Source organism: Antedon mediterranea, chromosome 10 (assembly GCF_964355755.1).
Source record: "Antedon mediterranea chromosome 10, ecAntMedi1.1, whole genome shotgun sequence".
NCBI classification, from domain to species: Eukaryota; Metazoa; Echinodermata; class Crinoidea; order Comatulida; family Antedonidae; genus Antedon; species Antedon mediterranea.
Genome location: NC_092679.1, coordinates 8,257,262 through 8,278,328, shown reverse-complemented (window position 1 = coordinate 8,278,328; position 21,067 = coordinate 8,257,262). Strand labels below are relative to the sequence as shown.

General features: G+C 34.7%; 2 protein-coding genes across 4 annotated transcripts in view; one reads left to right on the top strand and one right to left on the bottom strand.

Moving 5' to 3' along the window:
* Nucleotides 1–483: 483 nt before the first annotated feature.
* Nucleotides 484–11,192, top strand: LOC140060613 (actin-related protein 10-like). The gene is made up of 10 exons (XM_072106900.1): nt 484–630; nt 1,476–1,628; nt 1,729–1,837; nt 7,655–7,762; nt 7,928–7,995; nt 8,126–8,241; nt 9,419–9,495; nt 9,628–9,783; nt 9,897–10,098; nt 10,251–11,192. Exons 1-10 carry the CDS (start codon nt 494–496, stop codon nt 10,535–10,537), a joined length of 1,413 nt encoding a protein of 470 aa, XP_071963001.1. The 5' UTR covers nt 484–493; the 3' UTR covers nt 10,538–11,192.
* A 554-nt stretch (nt 11,193–11,746) lies between these two features.
* Nucleotides 11,747–21,067, bottom strand: part of LOC140060612 (autophagy-related protein 2 homolog A-like) — a 33,734-nt gene continuing 24,413 nt past the window's right edge. For all 3 annotated transcript variants that reach the window (XM_072106897.1, XM_072106898.1, XM_072106899.1), the window contains exons 23-39: nt 20,974–21,044; nt 18,699–18,766; nt 18,307–18,459; nt 17,570–17,711; nt 17,267–17,469; nt 16,965–17,169; nt 16,384–16,426; nt 16,091–16,220; nt 15,654–15,827; nt 15,273–15,447; nt 13,833–14,007; nt 13,667–13,736; nt 13,475–13,557; nt 13,093–13,214; nt 12,809–12,963; nt 12,322–12,477; nt 11,747–12,028 (exon numbers count right to left, since the gene is read on the bottom strand). In XM_072106897.1, coding sequence (XP_071962998.1) covers nt 11,795–12,028; nt 12,322–12,477; nt 12,809–12,963; nt 13,093–13,214; nt 13,475–13,557; nt 13,667–13,736; nt 13,833–14,007; nt 15,273–15,447; nt 15,654–15,827; nt 16,091–16,220; nt 16,384–16,426; nt 16,965–17,169; nt 17,267–17,469; nt 17,570–17,711; nt 18,307–18,459; nt 18,699–18,766; nt 20,974–21,044 — 2,359 coding nt within the window. In that variant the 3' untranslated portion in view covers nt 11,747–11,794. The remainder of the gene's footprint in view (nt 12,029–12,321; nt 12,478–12,808; nt 12,964–13,092; nt 13,215–13,474; nt 13,558–13,666; nt 13,737–13,832; nt 14,008–15,272; nt 15,448–15,653; nt 15,828–16,090; nt 16,221–16,383; nt 16,427–16,964; nt 17,170–17,266; nt 17,470–17,569; nt 17,712–18,306; nt 18,460–18,698; nt 18,767–20,973; nt 21,045–21,067) is intronic.

The following is a 21,067-nucleotide window of genomic DNA, read 5'->3' as shown; positions in this document are numbered from 1 at the left end:
GATTCAACAATGGAGTTAACATTATTTTATACATCAATGATTCAACCAAACAATCTTATTACACCTAATAAATGTCCTCGCATATCGGACATGTTTATTGAATTTTGACGCACAAACGAACATACGCGCCCACTACGTGCATCATCATTATTGGGCCTACAATGTGTTCCTATTTATTATCCAAATGTTCATTATAATCATTAATAATAGTATGAATGCCCGTGAATGCTTATTAATCAATAAAAAATTTGAATAAATATTATTTTATCAATCCCCTTCATTTTCACTTTTTGCGTTCCATACTTTAGCGGGGCCGAGTTGACCGATTATTTTTTGGCCGAGTTGACGTGAGGCCGAGTTGACTTGAGGCCGAGTTGACCTGGGACCGACTTGAATTGGGGCCGACTTGACTTTGGCCGAGACGGTATAGGGCCGACTTGGATGACTACATCTTTGCGCGCGATGGGGCGACTTTGTGTTGGGGCGACTTTGCATGCGATGGGCGACTTTACAGCTAGCTGCTACTGTAGCTGCAGCCAGCAGAGAGATAATTATGCCTCTATATGAAGGATTAACAGCTGCTGTAGAAAAAACAGCAGTTATATTTGATTTAGGGACCGTTTATACAAAGTACTTATAAATATAATTAATATGATAATCATAATTATATTAGGCTAGAAGTTGATGTGGTACCAATTAGTCAATAAATACGTCATTGATTGTTTCTACTGTACTAGGCCTAGGCTAGGCCTACTACTGGGAACTATCTAGGCCTAGGGCCGATCGACAGGTAGGCCTAGGGCCGATCGACAGGTAGGCCTAGGGCCGATCGACAGGTAGGCCTAGGGCCTAGAAAGTATATAGATAGGCTAGGCCTAGTAGGCCTGGCCTATGGAAATGGGCTAGCTAGGCTGGTCTTTTAGGCGAAAGGTAGGCCAGTCGGCGCCGGCCAGTCCTCGTAACGTAAAGTAGGACCTGGGAAGAGAGGGTAAAATGGTAGCTTCGGTCCTCATGGATATGAAAAGAAATAATAATAATAAATATACAGAATCACCTTATTTAAATTAACCCTACCATCTAGTAGGCCTAGACTGGACCTACTATTTTTACTGCCTAGGCAATAACATTATTACTCTTAATATAATAATCTTATCTTCGTATTGATTCTCTGATTTAATTTTTGTTGATGCTGACTGAACGAATTCGATCCAAGTCGGCCCTAAATCATCTTGGCCAATGTGAAATCGGCCCCATGTCAAGTCAGCCTCAAGTCAACTCGGCAAAACCTAATCTGTCAAACTCGGATTGATGCAAAAAGTGCAAACAAAGCAAATTGATAAAATAATAATACTGAAACACTGAAATCAATGATGCTGCTTTTATTTAGCATTGTAGAAGTGATATATAATAAGTGTGTTTGGTCATTTATCCTTCACATCTGTAGATTGTTCTTACAAACAATTTTTTTTTTTTAGAGTAGGATTTGCAGGAGAATGCCAACCAAGGGCTATAATAAGAAGTGAAGTAAAATGTACAAAGACCAATAAAGTAATCAAAGTGTTCGAGCAAACTGAAGATGATGAACTTTATGATACACTTATTGATTTTCTTCATGTCATTTATTTCAGGTAATGAATTCCAACAATGTGAAATTTGACTATCATGTTTTATTGTTATTGGTGTGTGACATGATCTATTAAAGTATGTTGTTTTTGTTGTTTTTTGCAGACATTTGCTTGTTAACACACGTGACCGTAGAGTGATAATCTGTGAGTCGTTTTTATGTCCCTCTTCATTTAGGGAAACTCTTGCAAAAGTGTTATTCAAGCACTATGAGGTAATATTTTTTATAAATGCCAATACATAAATTAATTTCTTATAGGAATTATCAATACTAGATGGCACGCTCGCGTACCATCTAGGTCGTGTCCACAGATGGTTCTCGAATACACAGTAATTTCAGCTTAAAAAAACTGGCGATTTCAAATGTACGTACCACAGGAGTACAAATACATCGTCGTTTTCAGAAACGAATAAATAGACACGATGATTAATGTAGTCAACTAAAATTAGCACACTGGGAAATAGGCCTACTTCCGAAGGAGAAACTTGTCTTAAAATGAGTCCAAAAATCTAAAACTGTCCCTGTTAAGTCGATTGAAATAGTAAAGTACATGTAACGATACACCACTACAACGTTTATATTTTTTATAATTACTAATTAATACAATAAACAGTAACCACATTCACAGTAAGAAAATTTCGATTCAAATGGCGACCAAAAATAGTTATTACGTTCAGTATTTACAATATTGTCAAAGTATTGCAATGCCATATCTCAGTGTTAAGTTTATTCTCAAAGGGCCCATAAATTTACCTACTTGTGTTAAACCATGGAGGGCTCATAAATTTACCTACAAACTGGGAGTCTGAGGCTATGTTCAGACCCATGGCGTTAGACCGTTTTAGCGTACAACGTTACTAGCAAGGTCACGTTACAAACCGCAGAGAAAAAAACGAGGTGTTCAGACCTATAGCGTACGATTATCGTTACAACGGAAGTACGTCATTCAGGTTGTTTCTAGTTGCATATTCATGTGCTCTTACCCACGTGTTTTCATAATTATTTCCACTGTATATAGGCCTAGATCTCAGCCCTACAATTATGACAAAATTTGCCGTAAATAAAACATACCTCAGAATTTATTTAAGAAAAATATAGTAAAGCCAAATTTCTGTTTCTATTGTTTTTATTTTGTATTAAAAAACATTTTCCCCAGGCTCTTGTGTTACGAAAATAAAGCAGGCCTCCTAATGATGAAGGAAAAATTGATTGTGATTAGTCTATCCAGTCCAGTCAAAGATATATATTCTTTGTTCCAGTCGGTTGAAAATAACCCTTAACTTGCTAATAAAAGGGACACAGCTCCCCTTGTTTGTTTACTGAATTTGTTAGGATTATACCTCCATGGTTAGGAGTTAGGGGTTTTTCAGCATTAAACTTGTCCAGTCTAGTCTGCCTTGTATGAATGAGTGACTTGATGTCCCACGCTAGTTTTTAGCTTGAATGAAATGCGTGAATGGCAGGGGCGCAGCCAGTGGGGGTGGGGGGGGTCACGGGGGTGTTGACCCCCCCCCCCCTTTTTTTAGAAAAAATAAATAAAAACATGAGACAACAATACAGATCAAATAATCCTGGAGATACTGTGGAAGATTACTACCGAGCAGTATTACCAAATCAACTTCTTGATTACAAACCGAGTTAAAAACCCGTTTTTCTGCCGATAACAGGCCATGCTTTAAAATATTTGGCGTAGCACCAGAGTCTATAGTGAAGTGTAATGTTGAAGAAGTCTTCAAGGAACTTGAATTTGGTACGATGATCTGCCAAGACACGAACATCTTCATTCCGAGCTTCAGTGATGGAAGCGACTGTGTAAAATTAGCGGATCCAGATATGTTCCCGAATGTGCGTGCACTTCTTCTAATCGCGTAGGCCTATGCCCGTAACGTCTGCTGAAGCTGAGCGGAGTTTTTCGACTTTATGGAGAACGAAAACCTGTTTGGGAAATCACATGTCTTATGAGCAGCTTTCGGGATTGTGCCTCATGAACATACACTTTAACATGAACATTAATACAGAGAATGTCATTCGCGAATTCTGTCTCCAAGCCAAGAAGAATGTATGTTCCAAACTTATGTTTAAAGATGCATCACGCGATGTCAAGAGCGCCGTTATAGTAACTAACGTAAAATGTATGATAATAATTTAGAAGTTAGTTATTACAATTATGTATAAGCTATCACCTATACTATACATTCGAACAAAATAGGTATATTTTTAAACAAAATATTGTATGTACTGGGTATGATAAGCGTCTCACATACACACGGAGCCAAGATAGCTTCTTGGACTTGCACAGTGTATGAACTCTCCCCTTACGGTTCTCATTTAATAATATCACTCCCTCCATGCTATCATTCTAATTTCTTTTTTCAAACTTTTGCATCTCTACGTTCATTTCATGCAACTTTTGTATTGGTGAAAAGGGAGGAATTCAAATAATTTCTCCTCTGAGTTTACAGCCTCTCTACACAAATCAACAAACAAGCAAGAAAAAAAGTGTTTGTCTGTGGCAGCCTGGAATATAAAAATGTTCTGTAATGAAAATGAGAGTTGTTTTTTGTTTTCTTTGTTTCAGTTTATTAGTGTTAACATTGTCATATTTGTGTGTGCGTAAACCGATTCAAATGATCTAGATTGCCCTAGACCGCCAAAGCTTCCAGGGGGATTCGCCCCCTGGACCCCAGCCAGCCACATATTGGTTGACCCCCCCTTTAATTCTTTGCTGGCTGCGCCCCTGAATGGCTCTAGGCCTAGCTAGGCCTAAAAGCGGATGGGATCGTAGTCCCTATGTTTAAATACAAGGTGCATGTATTTATGTCATTTGTTAGAAAATATAATGGTAATCAGTTGATAGTTTTGTAGCCTTTGTAACAGTTGTATTTGTAGTGTAGTTAGGCCTTATTTATTCTGGCCTTTTTGTTATTGAAATACATCTCACACATTGACGATACAAGATGTCAGCCTAGGTCAAACCTTGTATCGCGTCATAACAGGAAACGTTCTGATTGGATACAACGTTGACTTACAGTAGCGTCGTACGCTAAAACGGTACTATCAACCGTTTTCCACTACAACGCTATAACCGTTGTACGACGCGTTGTACGCTAATCCCCAACTGTTCAGACACACATTCTTTTAGCGTCGTACGCTAAAACGGTCTAACGCCATGGGTCTGAACAGGGCCTAAGAGATTGGAATGTTCCATTCATCGCAAATCAATACATTTGTATAAACGTATATTAAATCTATCAAAATAGTATTTTTTTAAGAAAATCGGCCTGGCTTCAACATTATGATACTGTACTCGAGTTGTTCAACCGGTTTTCAGCTATTAAAAACAATTATCGTAGGAGGAGATAGGAAAATGCGAAGCATCCTCGTATTATTGTGTGCAGGTATTTTTTAAGAGGACATCCATTAAACAGTGTATACTACGGTCGGAAAACACCCCTATTTGGGGCAAATCGTCAATGTCAATAACTAATTATCTAACTCAATTTAATTAGTAAACAGGGTTACATCTGGTGGTTTAAATCAGTACCGAGATTCTAACCAACTTTATATACCATCGAGCATGGATTAAAGAATAGAAGGATATGCATCGACTTGAGATCAAGGGTTCCTTGACTCTCGCCGACAGAGCGCGGACCGCCCACAATGTTACAGTTTAATTAACCGCATGGTAACAACGAAACGGTCGCGTGCCTAATATATTGTTTACTGCACATGTGCAACGACATTTAACCTTGTTGGCCTCTGTCTCACGCCACTGAGTATAATGTTTATTGAAAACAGTTATTCAATTACATTGTATGTTATTGTGAAGACCCTAGTGTAGGCTTACTTCATCAATATACCAGATAAAATACTATATTGTTATTGGCTTAGAATTGTAGATGCTGTAATTGCAATTAGTATAGGTTTCTGCCGCGATTGATCTACGCTAATGTTTTTATGACAGAGTAGCAGTTTATGACCTGTAGTAGCCCTACATCTGAGACAATAACTATTTGTTGTCTCAGCCTACATGTAAAATTACAAAATCAGCAAGGATACTAAGCCTAGGCCTTCTAGGCTTACTAGTAAACCATATGATTTGCCGACATTGATACTGCCTAGGTAGGCCTAGGCTAATCTTAAGTGTAGTAGATACAACGTGTAATCATGATCTATATACTCACCGTTGTCTTACTTCTTGTGTGAATAATAGGTACAGTACTTCGTTTGTTCGTGATTAAGTTTGCCATGCGTGTACTTTTCAAAACGACCGCTAGGTAACGAATCGCAACTATACATAGCCAGCCAATCCCGGATCAGGGATCGCTGTTTTCATTCAATTAGACCCGGTGATTGAATGTGATGTGGATGACATAACCACTAGCCAATCACCAGGCACTACAATTTAAATATAATCACATCGATAATTAAGGAGATTTATGAAGAAACCACTGCTTAGCCATATATTAAAAACACGATTGTTGTATGGGTGAACACCGGCCACGCTAACAACATACATGGTCAAATGCATAATTTAATATTCTCTATAGATTAACGCAATTTTTAATGACAGAAGATGGCAGGCAAATAATGATAATTCAAATATAAAAATTGCATATTTTATCAATATTACCAACTACTTAAAATTACCAGTCGTAAGAAAGTGAACTTTTCGTAGTCCGATTGTGATGAAACTAAAACAGAATTATTCAGCAATATATTTTTGTTGTCAATTAATCATCGACGCAGACATGTCAATAGAACATTCACACTGCGCATACGATTTCTACATGGTTACGTTTTGGTCTAAAAAATGTAACAGTTGATTCGCAGCGTTTTACAGAGGGCCGCGGTTAGAGACACAGAGTTCAATGAGCGTGTTTGTTTGATTGGCAGCAGTGCTTTAGTATAGGCAAGCGCGTTGTAAAATCGTTTGATGTCACCGTCGATGCATATCCTTCTATTCTTTAATCCATGCATCGAGTAAACATTCTAGAAATAACTCGCGATTTACCGAATTTTGTCCTTACGTAAATTTATATATAGATACTGAAATTTACATTTCTGCAACATTATACTTCTTTTCCTGTACAACTCATTAGTAATTCTACCCTATAACCCCCTATAATCATTGCAATCTAATTTGGTTCACCAATTACCATTCTAATACTTTGTAAAATGTACGTCATTGGTGCAGGTCGGACATGCCCACTCTTCGATTTTGGGGCGTTTTTTAGTTAACAATTCATTCAATTAAAGACCCCTTCCCTGCAATTTTGGACGTTTTTTGGAAAATAATACATATATATCACTTTAAAAACATTAAACCATGTCATTCCTTGTCTTAAATGTACGTTTTATGGTAAATTATGATAAAAAGTGAGAAACAATGCACTACCTAAGTAGCTCGCGGCGATCGACCTCTCGTGGACGGTCTCAGGCCTAGCCTAGCTAGGCTTAGTTTTGTAGGCCTAGCTGGTAAACATCGGTAACGTACGAACATCGTACGCTAGCTATATACCTAGTCTGACGTTGTATAGTTGCTGCATTAATTGTCTTTCTATTTTTGCCAGACTCCGTTGATACAAATTGGGGAAAACCCAGTATTTTCGCTGAAAAGTTAGGAGTCTTCCATTTGTTTTGGCTTCACGATCGATCGAAAAGTGGGCGAATTACAGGTGAAAAACAACAATATCAATCCGCGCGCAATGCATTTTGGGATTTATAGCGGGCCGCTATAATTATTAAAATCGATTTATTTTTCACATTTTTAACCGTTTAAAGACGAAAAAAGTTATCGCAATAGGACCATATAGTATTATTTTTACATTAAATATAGTTTGTGATCTTAAATTAGATCTAAAAAACGTAGGGAATGGGGCTTTAATTATTCTAGTCCAATGGCAAATTAACTTAGTGACCACAGGTATATATTAACATATTATTGAGACAGTAAATGTTAGTTATGAATTAGGAGAGAATTATTGAAAATAAATATACAATATATTGATTTTCTTTTTACATCCATAGGTACCTTCCATCTTGTATGCACCTAGTCATCTTTTGGTGTTATTCACTTTAGGAATCAACACAGCTCTGGTTATAGATTGTGGATACAAAGAAACTCTTGTCCTTCCAATATCCTTTTTTAATTCTAAGGAGTTTGCATATTGTCTTCTTTATCTAAATACATCCAGGAGTATAAACAAGTTCCTGGTTTTATTAAAAAGCAAGTTATTAATTTATGTTATTGTAATCAATAAATTGACTGATAAAAACACTTCTTTAACATTTTATTTATAAGTTTGTGAATGCACACCGATTTTAAAAGGATGGCAAGGTATACCTCTTGCAGGATGTGCTATTTATAAGTAAGTTACTATTTTAAAAATCTAATTCATATTAAATGGTTCAACATTATTTTTAAAGACATAGACCCATAAACATTATCTTTCATTGATATTTATTTTGCAAAACAACTACCTATATTTTATTTCCTAGGCGATTAGAAGCACACCTTTTGGAAAATGGAATGGTCAGAGGGCATTCTGTAGAAGAGAAGCCACTATCCTCTATAATGGGACATGTACAAGAAGCAGTTTTAGAAGATATCAAAGGTATCTATTTAAAAATTCACTCTGAAAATTAAATAAACTCAATATAGAGTATCACGGTGTTGACGTCACAACTGTAGGTGGCGCTGCGTGGTTCAGCCTGCCTGAGTAACTCCAAGATCACCAATGGTTTGGAATAGGCTTATTGAAGTAGTCATTTTAAAACTTAATAATTTTCAATAAAAACAAACTAAAATTTCAAAAGATCACTAAATATCTGTTTTTAATAATCTATTTATTCTTCAACTACAGTTTAAGTTAAAAAAAAATCAAGCTAAGATACATAATTTGATAGAAATACAGATCTTTACTGTTTATCAACATAGTAGCGCTGAACGCATTTTTTGGTTGTCTAGCAATCATGCAGCGCCTCTATCGTTGTGATGTCACACCGTGATACTCTATGTGCAACAGGCATACCAGAAATCATCTACCCTTGTACTGTCTGCGGAAAATATTCGGAAAAAAAGCATGTGTCAATATTCCACGAGAGGCCGATTACGTAACTACTACTAGCTACTTCCTGCTAAAAGTAGGAACTTTACTTTATGATATTTTAGTTGTAATACTTCTGTCTTTAATGTCATTTTTAACAATATATAAATCTGTTTGTTTTCCTTGTTCTTTTTTATGTAAATCTAATGTATATTTTATGGCGATTCTGTATTGGTGTTTTTTCTTGATACACTGTTGTATCTTGAATAAATAAATAAATAAATTTTTTACAGTAAAGAAAATACATCCATATTATGCAAAAAATAAACATGTCTTCACTTTTTCTTGATTTATTTATAGTACTGTATAGTTATATATAATTTTATTGAATTATTAGAAATATTGTAGTGATATTAAGTATTAAAGCATGACTATGGTAGGAAATAACATACAAAAATGAGTAGGCTATATAAAAGTGACTGTCCATTCAGGGCACCTAGGGAAATTAGCCAAGTGAATACCACTAAGCCCATTAGACAGTCAATGGTTGAGTGAATGTGGGCTGTCCTATTGTTACCTAATTAACCACGTTTTGTCTGTGTGTAGGTATGGTATATGGTTGGTACTGTACCTAACACAAAGCATTTACAACTCAAAATGCAACATTATTGAATGGTATTATGATGAAATGTTTTATTTCTGTACAGAAGTGTGTAATATATTTTTGCGATGTATTCTTTTTCAGTTAAAACTTGTTTTGTATGCAATTTTCAAAGATCTGCTAAAATTAAAGAATCTCTTTTAGATGGCAGTGCAGTTAAGGTAAATTTTGATTGACTGTAATTAACGTTCAGAGAAGATCTTATTATTGATTATTTTAAAACATTTTGTGATATGCTTTTATTGTGTAAATATATTTTAATTTTATTCCTGTTTTTATGTGAAAATATTCAGAGGCCACCCCCTCCCCCAGCTGTTGAATATCCTTTAGATGGGGGAAGGATATTAGCCATAGATGGTCAAATCAGAGAAATTGTTTGTGAAGTTCTGTTTGAACAAGATAATGAGGAAAAGTCTGTTGCGACACTGATTCTGGACTCAATAATTCAGGTTTGTGTATATTCTTACTCCAATTTATAGGCCAAGGGATGATTTATATACAGTATTATAAAGCTTTTTTTTCCCGATAGTAATCAACAATATTTTATTGATTTTATATTTAGTGTCCTATTGACTTTCGTAAAACACTGGCACACAACCTTGTTTGTGTTGGAGGTACAACAATGCTACCAGGGTTTAAGGACAGGCTCATGTCGGAGCTAAAAAACTTACTTGAAAGACCCAAGTACAGGCAAAAACTAGCTTTCAGAAACTTTAAGATGCACAGTCCTCCATCGCAGCCTAACTACACAGCTTGGCTAGGTGGTAAGTTAATTAGCAAATGCTCATATAGATTATTGTTATCCTAAAGTATGGAACTACAATACAAACTTAATTAAGTTATTTGGGTTTGCTTAAACCATACATGTATTTTTAGAGAGACCATGTAATTAATTTATATTACTTGTTTTTAATAGGTGCAATTTTAGGAAGTCTTGAAGTTTTAAGTTACAGATCACTTAGTAAAGAGCATTATCGTGAGACAGGACGTGTACCCGATTGGTGCATGCTCGATGCCGAAGCACAACTTGCTGAACTTGCTCCTAAAGACAAAGTTCCACCTCAACGGATGAATATTGGTAGTTTGACAAAAACACTATTAGCTCGCAGAAGAGAATCCGATGTTAAACGAGAATGGTCACCGCGACGAAAAGAATCTAGTGGATTATCAGATCAAAGTGAGACGCCACCCACAAAGCAATGAAAACAATTCTATCCTGTGTCAAACCAATTAGAAAGAAACTGTGTACAAATATTCATGATAAATCCTGTATAGTTATAGTGGTGTCTGTTGCTCTATAAGGGATTTCAAAATAATAGTAAAATTATAAAAAAAGATTGTGTAGATTCAAATATACCATAGGTGTGATTTTTGGAATTGCAAAGCTGAGGTATTCTGAGGTGTGATGCTCAAATTTTGATCTCATTTAAACAAAAAAATCTGTTTGCAATTAGTTTCACTAAAAATGATAGATTGCCTAGCCTACTATACAGAACAGGCAAAAATAACAACAAAAAAACATAACTTTCCTGATGATGTTTCTAAAATAACACTTCCTAAATGTATTATTCTGTATGTACTATTCTGTATGTACTATTCTGTGACAATTCTTGTAGTTTCAAGAAGTTTGTGTGGTATATATAACTATTTATTATTATTATTTGCATGATCATGATGTTAATAAAAGTATATCTGTGAAAATGGTAACCATTGTAGTTTGAATCATAGTGTCAATACCATGGCTAATATATAACACCAATTATGCTGACACACTATACTTGCACGCTCAAAAAGAGAGAAAAATGCAGTAAAATACTAAATTGACATTGAATAAAACATACTTTTAATCATGAAGTATAAAGCTTGAATTAAATAAATTAGTCAACAAAAACTTTGAAAAAATTCTGAATTTACACCTACTCTTGATTTTATATTGATTATATTATGTATCCTGTAGCAGTTTCCTCTTTTTATATTAAAACACACTAGTTGCTCTAGCCGGTGACAAAGGTCTTGTACGCCAGGGGAAAATCATTGTCATAAGTAAATAGCAAGTACAGTAATTTGCATTATAAGTACATTTACTATTTATATACTATGGTTGTACAGTTTATCAGGCTTTTGCTTTAGCATCAAAGCACATGGATCCTTCCCTTGCAAAATATATAGTATACAGTAAAAATATGGATTGAAACAGTCATCGCCCGTCGTTTTTTTGCACGCAGTATTTTATTTATGGATTATAAAAAATGGAAAAAGTGGCTACCCTAAATCTGATTAAAATGGCCCCAAATGATGCTAGAACGCATTGCTTAAGAGGGTTTGGCGGCCCTCTGTCCCCCACCTCGCCAGGAAATATAGCCCCCCGCGTCGGGGAAAATCCTGGCGTCACCGCTGGTTACTTGAAACTATTATTGGTCTAAATAAATTGAAATGATTGAATACATAGTATTGATTATACTAGGTTGTTGCTTGTGTTTTCCATTTTTCGGCATCTTCTTTCCTAGCATCTGGCTGCATTTGATTTCGCATACCACCAAGAACATTTGATGTTGCCTCAGTTGCAAGGATCAATGGCTTAATCATTGTCGGGGGTACCTGGCGAAGGACACCACCAACAGCACCTGATACACCTTTGTGAGAATGTTCCTCTTTTGCCACTTGGACAAGTGTTGAAGCAGTATTTTCAAGACCCTAATGAATAAATTAAAATTCAAATATAAATTTCCAGTATAGGTTCTGAAACGTTACTATTACAGTGTGTCCAGGATTTAAGAGATGGTCTAATTAAACACAGTTATAAAGAAACAGTAGAGTTATTTAAAGAGTGTTTTATGATTAAAAACTGTTCTTATGCTTTGCTGGTAATTTTTTTAATGTTTCCAATAGTGTGATCTTAAAAAGAATTAATACTTTTTTTAAATGTTGAATTGAAATTATTGATTTTTTTTTAAAATAAAAGTATTCATGCAACTGTTACTGCTTACTTGTCTAACAACATTCATTGCATTTGTGACTCCTTCTCTGAGGTCTGCTGGTTGCTTAGCCATTCGGTATTGAGTACCATTGTTTACTGTTATTGCTCTATGGGACACAACACTGGGACCAGGAGATACCATATCATATGTCATTTCAGCTACACTCTGTGACAAAATGTTAATACTTTTAATTTATATTATCCCTTTTCCTTGACACTGTACAGCTTATATCCCCACTATACTTCTAATTGTTTATATAAATAATAGGTATACACATGATTATATATTATTTTATATTTTCACTTGCACTTATGAAGGGCTAGTGTTGCCTAAAAGCTCTGCTAATTTTTCTGGCTGTTTTACTTTATCGTTTTGGTTTAGCTTTTTGCATATTCTATTTTGTCATTTTCTAATTTGCCTTTGGATTTATTTTATATTCTCATTTACTTTAGAAAGATAAAAAATTCTGAATTAATTTAAATAAAGGAAACTTTACCTGTAAAGCCTGGACACATTTATTTGTGAGCTCAACAGCAGCCATTGCTGTACTTGTTCCAAAGGAGTTAGCACCGCGTTGCAAACCTCGCATTATACGTCCATCTTTCTTGTATTGTTCAATTGGCATGCGTACAAGATCAACAATACCTTGAACTAGAAAACAAAATCAAAGTAAATTTTATGAATTATTAGATTAGATAGATAATTAGAACCATACAATTCAATAAAATAAAGACGAAAAAATAAATATTGAGAATCGATGTGAATAAAGTACATACTTACCAAGTTGAACAAATGAATGCATTGGTCCAACTCCACCTAGGATACTTGGAAGTTGTGTCTTTTTAATATCGTGGGCCCATTCATTGATCATGTGTAAAACTAGTTTATCAACACCAAGTAAGCTGTGCACAAGTAATAACAATATATATGAGATGTTTAACTACAGTATTATATTGTCAGGAGGTGCACAACTTCACGTAAATGTCGATATATTGACAAAGTTATGAAATGTTATGTTTACACGTTTTAGAGAAACGCGATGCACAAAAATCAGTGGAAAGAAAGAACAATAATACAGAAAACAAAATTGTTTGATGATGTCATACAATGCGGATAACTAAAAAACTAGCTATACTTCAAATTGTATACAATTTACGCTTACCCATGACGATAGTGTATCCTTTTTAAAGTCAACTCTGAACAGTTCAACTGAGCAAGACCAACTAGAATTCCAATAAATGTTCCCTATAATAAAAATCAATATTCACTATTCGATCCTATAAATACAATTCAATACTCACTATTTATTATTAATGCAGGACATACTATACAAATTGCTTAATAGTTAACAAACCTGTTCCATAGTGACTCTTTTGCCTTGATAGTCCAATCTTATTGGTACAGCTGGAGAAAATTCTAAAGATCTGTTAACAAATAACAAATGATCCCATTGCTTTTTACATGATTATTATACAAATTCAACCTTAAACAAATTGGGTACAATGCAACTGTAAACTCACCTAAAAAATATTGGTTGAATGGAGGTAGTATCACTAACATCACTGTTCTCAGTTGATGATGATGTTGATGAAATCTTAGAAGTGAGTAATGATTCAGAATCACTGCTGTCGCTTGCTTCTGAATCAACTCTAATGGATGTTGTATTTGCTGAATTACTTGGTTCAGTTTCTAATTCTGTAAAAAAAAAAAAAAATCTTGAAGAATAAATTGTTAATATGTAAAAATAATAAATAATATGTGTGTTCGAGGTGAACACATTTTCTAAACTTGCTTGAATCACAATATGTTGCACGGTATTTTCACATGGACCCCAATGGTAGTGTAATAATACTAGCAATTATACCCGCCCCAGGGCGGGCTTCAACATTAGTTTAAAGCCTTCTCAGTACATAACACCCGACCCGACCCCCTATACTCACCAACCTCCACCTCTCTTCAATAACACACCACACTCTTTTTTAAAAACAAATTCTTCCGAGGACAAATTTCAATTGAACTTTAGGGGTAGGGGTATACATAGCTATGATAGGCCTATGTTTTAAGTACGTTGTAAACTGTGTAAATGAATAGGTGTCATATTGGCTGATAATTAAAATATCTAATTTAGATACTGCGGCCCAGCCTTCTTTGTCCTATCACCATTCCAGCCAAAAAAATTAACATAACTCCTCCCATGGACAGTTCAAATGTAGTAACTTTTCCTAGTACAATTCCAATCATGTTATACTTCATTACGCCAGTATTTCTGCCCCGCTCTTCCTCCCTCCCAACACACCCCAGATACTGGGTGATGTGTTTAAGACGTTTCTAGTACAAATTATGTTAGCCATCACTACCAACCCATAATCCCTGAGTGGCAGTTTTCAGATGTAGTTTCGGTCATCCCCACCTGTTCCCCTGGCTAATTAAAATACTTACCACACAATTCTGGTCAATTTGATACCCTACTACCCCTAGCCTAAGCAAAATCCAACTCCAAATCTTAACCCCAACTCACACACCCTATCTCCCCACGCCCTCTCCCACCAAACTTAGATCCAAGATGGTGGATGATGTTGAAATATAGTTTAGAACTTTCCAGGTACAATTGTGGTCATTTCGATACCCACAATTTTAATTCAACAACTTTAGCATCTTAATACATAGCTGATAGACATGGTGTAAGTACTTTGCAAACTATGTAAATAAATATGTGTCATATTGGCTATTGGCTAAGTGGGCCATTTTTACCACATTTTGGCCTCTAACTTGGATCCCAGATGGCGGATGATATTCAAATGTAGTTTAGAACCTTCCCGGTACAATTGCGGTCATTTTGATGCCCAATATGTAAGGTTATGTGCAGTAACAAAAATGTGTATAACGAACAAACAAACAGACAGACGTACAAACTCTCTCACTTATAATATAGTTAATATAGATGTATGTAATATTCTCACCTATTGGAAAGTTCATACGATTGACGTCAGTTGAAACATTGGTGAAAAAGTCCCGAAGAAAAAACAGAGCATCTTGATCGATGTTGAGCCTTAATGGTTGTAGAGAGATCTTTAAACAGCATTCTTCAGCAGATAATGCTGGATCTGGTTGAAGATGGACTGCTTTGATAAGTACCTGTGAAGAGAGTGAACAACTAATGTACTTTCTAGTATACTGTAGTATAATAATATACTGTATTTCTAGTATAATAATTGTGATTATTTCTAATTTCTTTCAGTAATTTTCTGATAAGTTGTGAAAAACGTTGTTTGATACTTAATAATAAAAAATAAACCAATTTCAATAATTAACAAAAGTTACATAAAGTAAAAGATAATTACCATATTAGCATGAGTTTGCTTTGGTCTTGATGCGGAGGAATATTGATAAAGAAATTTATTGATTTGAGAATGGACTAATCTATCTCGAATCTCAATATCATTAATTAGTAAGATTTGTCTTGAACACTGTTTTGTCTCTGTGCTTCTTACATATTCATCATGTTGAAACCGCACCTAAAAAACAAACTAATTGAATTGAAAGCCTATATTGTCCTCAATCAAATGGCCTTAGACCTTTCCAGTGCATTGCAGATTCATTATTTTGAATTGATTTTAATCTAAAATTCATGTTAATAAAGTATTGCTGCTGTATATTAATAAATCAACAGTATATAAGCTTTACTATGGTACAAGAAGTGAAGTGAAATCAAGTGAAATCTCACTTTGGGCATTAAAATCCTTCGGAGCACCTATTTTCATACATGAGGTTTGAATACCTTGTTTAGCTGCAATTCCATAAGAACATCCTGATCTCGATCGCCTTGTAAATACCATTTGCTGTTTGTTTTTGAAGGATTGCGAGCACATGATGGTGATGCTGACAAGTTGCGCCCATGAGGTGAAGAACTATTTAACAATAAGTTTAAACAAAAGCTTCCAATAAAGTTCAGCTTTATATAACATACATTGTTTTTACAAATGTGTGCCTACTGTTCTACATTTTATACTTTCTAACAACATTTGTAGCTTTTCAATCAGGTAACTTTTCACCAAAATATTTTTTACATACCTCGTTTTGTCATTCAGTGAAGACGAACTCTCAAATGTTTTACCTAAAACAATAATTGGAAAATTTATTATTTTCCAAATATAATTATATTGAACAGTCAATCAAATAGAATTCTTCAGTGCAATACCATGTTGGTCTTGTTATATAATATTATACAATACAAATAGAATCAATGCTGTATAATGTAATGTAAAGTCTACTACAAGCAGGGGCGGTCGCAGAACTATTTGAAATGGGTTGCCCGAAGAGTCCAGATAAGTTCTGACTGCCGATATATTGTGCACGGTATTCGTGAATCTGGTGGTTAAATTTTACGATGCAGTTTGTCAATTTACAAATATTCTCTTCCATCTCTGGACTTCTATAACCTTATATGGATATTGTATACGATGAAATTGGATCTAAATTTTAATTTAGTGGCAGAAAAAATATTTAGTATGAAATTAAGGGTGTTGCCCGAGCAACTAGGGCAACCCCTCTGCGTCCACACCTGACATTTTATTTATTTATTTATACTCAATATTTCTGTTTTTGTACACAAAAAGACAAAGCCATGGAAAAAGAAAACTTCAAATGTCTACCTTTTGAAACTGCAGCAAAGTCTTTTCCACCGTACATTTGCCAGATAATCGTCATTTCCTTTAACGTGAACCTCTTAAGAGCAGCTGGGAAGGTGTCTGGACTTTTCAACTGATCTGCTTTCTCCAAAGGTCGTTTGAAATGATCATTGATTACTTTTATTGGTTTGCATGTTCTCACTTTTACTTCAGGTTCATTATTTCTGGGCTAAAGGTTATTTTTTAAATAATTTTTATCAAAATTAATCAAAAGTATGCAGTATGATATTTATGACAAATCTCTTATTATTAGGTTCAGTTCTTACCCTAAAACCAGTCCCAGGATCATCTAGAATACAGAACTCATCATCATCAAAGAGATCAGAGTTGTCACCCGTTTGTCTCCTCACATCTGTTACTTGATTTCCATTATCTACATGACCATGAGGAACACTCTGAGTTAAGTTGTTCTCATCAGGAAATAAGTATAATTCAATGGAAGAATCTTCTACGTTTGTATTTGTCCTTTCTGAAAGTATTTCAAATAATGGTCAGTTCAAGATCAGTACAAATTATACTCCTGTGTTTTGTAAATATTTTGTAAATATAATGAACTACAATGAATTTACCTTGTTTTGTTGAATGCATATCACTTGTAGCATTGACCTCCTTCATTGCATCTGCCATCATATCATGCATCTTATCATAATGGTTAGCTTGGCACACAGGACTCTTATCACCAATATTTGCAGTTTTCCCTATACTAACAGGCTAAAAAATAATTATTATAATTAGTATTTATGTAATTGCTAGCATAGTAAAGGAAATTGATAAAAAAAAGTGATAATCATTTTGAAATAAATGTAAACAAATACTATACAAATATTTACTGGGCTGAGGGGCATGGTTAAAAATATAGCCCAAGGTTGTCTGGAGACTATACTATATGCAAAGATAAAGTCGATGGATATAGCATGTTTCCAGATCGCCAATGGCTATATTTCATATCATGACGAAAGCCCAGTAAATAATTTTGTTATATACCTGTACCACCTAATTTGGCTGGCTAGGCTAAAGCGAATGCAAACATGGACTTGGTTAGAGTAGGCTTAGTTGGTGACACAGTTTCGCAGCCAAGAAGCAAACAAAAAAGACCTGTATTTGACGCTTGCTGCTATGCAATAAATAATCGCAAATCATACTTTATTTGATTCTTGTATTGTATTAAAGAAGAAGATAGAGGAAACAGACATACGATGTTTAGCCGGTCTATACTTCGAGGGAATGTCAATAACTATAGACCAGTGATTAACCAATCAGATGCTGTGAAGTGAAATGTGCCAGTATATAAATATAAATGTATTACCTCTTGTGTATCAGATTGTTGTAGTTGTACTGGCTCATTTAAATCCCCACTGTTTGCTAGGTACAGTATCAACTTAAGTATTGCACTGAATGAATCTGAACACGTCTTTATGATGAACACATTATTGGATGCAGTTAACTCTAGATGAGGAGTCTGTAGACAAACATGCTCACATTTTATTATTTAGTATTTACATTTCTCATTAACATGATCATTTAAATATTTCTAGTTTTAATTAAAAACTGTTATATTTAGAGTAAATCTTTTTTTTTTTTTTTTTAAGAATTTTATTTATTTTAAGCAATATTTTTAATAATTATAATATTGTTAATTCATTCATTCATCTTTTATTTTGGAAAAAAAAAATTCTCCATAGTTCAGTAACAAATTACCTTTTCTTTGTCTGCATTTATCTTAAGAGAAAGTTCAAATGATCCAAGTTCCATAACACAAACATAATCTGAAAAATAGTATAAATCATTTGGAAAAAAACCCCACTACTACATACAATTAAAACCTACCACTACTGCATACAGTTAATACCTACCACTACTACATACAATTAAAACCTACCACTACTGCATACAGTTAATACCTACCACTACTACATACTATTAAAACCTACCACTACTGCATACAGTTAATAACTTACCACTACTGCATACAGTTAATACCTACCACTACTGCATACAGTTAATACCTACCACTACTGTATACAGTTAAAACCTGCCACTACTGCATACCGTTAAAACTTTACACTACTGCATACAGTTCAAACTGACCACTACTGCATACAGTTCAAACCTCTCACTACTGCATACAGTTAAAACCTCCCACTACTGCATACAGTTAAAGTGGAGCTCCACCCAGAAAATTACTATTTTTCATACATTTCAACTATTATTTAAAAATATCATCCCTTATACTTCATATTTTTTTGAAATTTTTTTCAATGAGTACGATTTTCTTGAAAATCACGCCTTTTTGCGTTTTGGGGGGATACCTTGTAATTTCCTATTCTTTTACATGCAAAAGGGGGATATATTTGAATAATCCTAAAAAATTCATTTCTTCACCAAAAAAAAAATGTAAAATGTATATTTATGTAATTTTTCCAGATCTTTCTATTTCTGGTATTTTTATCACGTATACATTGCGCAATTTTGCGTAAATAGACACTTTCCCCCGTTCGGGTCCAATTGGGTTTTTCATTTTGCTAGGGAGTACGATCACGTGACATTTTTCACAATCACACTACTGCAGCTGGCGATCTGTTATTTTGTCGCGATGTTATTTTTGACGGGCGAAAAGTATATTAAAACATTCTGAATGTGACCCTATTATGTTTCACAGTGTAATAATGTGATTATGAGACTATTACTAAAATGTCAAATTTAACGAGATTTGAGAAAGATGTGGCTATATATTCAATAAAGCTAGGCCTAGGCCTACTACTAGAGTGTAGGTATGTACCGATGCTGCTCAGTGGCTTGGCCTCTAGCTAGGCTAGGCTGACAGCAGTGAAGTTTGTTTTGCTGTCACCCGACCTTGGCCTACCCATGGGCCATGATAGGGTGCCTGAATAGTTGCTTTTCAGTCAGGTCTAAGCTTGCACATCGCTTTACTATTCTTTACTACTCTTGTTCTGTATAGGATTTTGTGTTCCACAATTCTTAATGTGCGAGAAAACCCAGGAACGATAAATGGGGCGAAACGACCATGTCTATGAATACATAGGCCTCTAGACAAAAATTCAAGGCTAGCTAGGCTGAGCAGACGGCTTAGCTAGGCCTAGCCCTAGCTTAAAGTTAAAAGCAATCTGATAAGATTATTATGCTGTTGTTGTACAGTGAAAATCATGAGGTTACATGTAAATTATACTGACATTCTTATCGGAAATATTAGTTAGGCCTAAACAAATCGTATTAATTGTGTGTATAAAATTTATTCCCCATTTTTCGACACATAATTTACCAAAGGGGAGACATTTCCACAATGCGTTGACCAGCGACTAAAACGCGTCAGTCGCTAAGTGTAACGCGTTTCGCGACGTATTGTAAACTAATAACCCCTAAGTTACTGAAAAACTGTAATTTGTTAAAAAACACTATTTTCTGACCGATTTTTTATAAATGAGTTTTTGGAAAATATTTCCGTATTTTCCCTGTTTTTTTTATGTAATCACTTTCAATTAAACATACTTAAACATAATATAAGCTGAGAAAGTCTGAGTGTAGCTCCACTTTAAAACTGGCCACTACTGCATACAGTTCAAACCTCTCACTACTGCATAGAGTTAAAACCTCCCACTACTGCATACAGTTAAAACCTCCCACTACTGCATGCAGTTAAAACCTTCCACTACTGCATATAGTAAACTGGCCACTACTGCATACAGTTAAAACCTCCCACTACTGCATACAGTTAAAGCCTCCCACTACTGCTGCATAAAGTTAAAACATACTACAGTACTACTACATACAGTTAAATTGGTAGGTAACATACAGTAACCAGTCTAAATCTGTAATAATGTTTTAGATGTTATATAAGTGTATGTTAATATGAAATAAAGTGAATTATAGTAAACTGTTACTTTTAAGGTTTTGATATCAATTAATATCAAACAATTAATTAATTATTTTTGCAATTGAGTAAAAAAAAACATACTTTTTCTAAGGTCAACAACTCCACCATTGCACTTATCCGAAAGAAACAAAGCTGCATCATCCACTATAAATCTGTGAATGAATGTCACTAGTAA

Coding starts and splice junctions, on each gene's coding strand:
- LOC140060613 (XM_072106900.1), top strand. CDS start 494: ATGCGATGGGCGACTTTACAGCTAGCTGCTACTGTAGCTGCAGCCAGC. Junction 1,629..1,728: donor CTTCATGTCATTTATTTCAG/GTAATGAATTCC, acceptor TGTTTTTTGCAG/ACATTTGCTTGTTAACACAC. Junction 1,838..7,654: donor TGTTATTCAAGCACTATGAG/GTAATATTTTTT, acceptor TTACATCCATAG/GTACCTTCCATCTTGTATGC.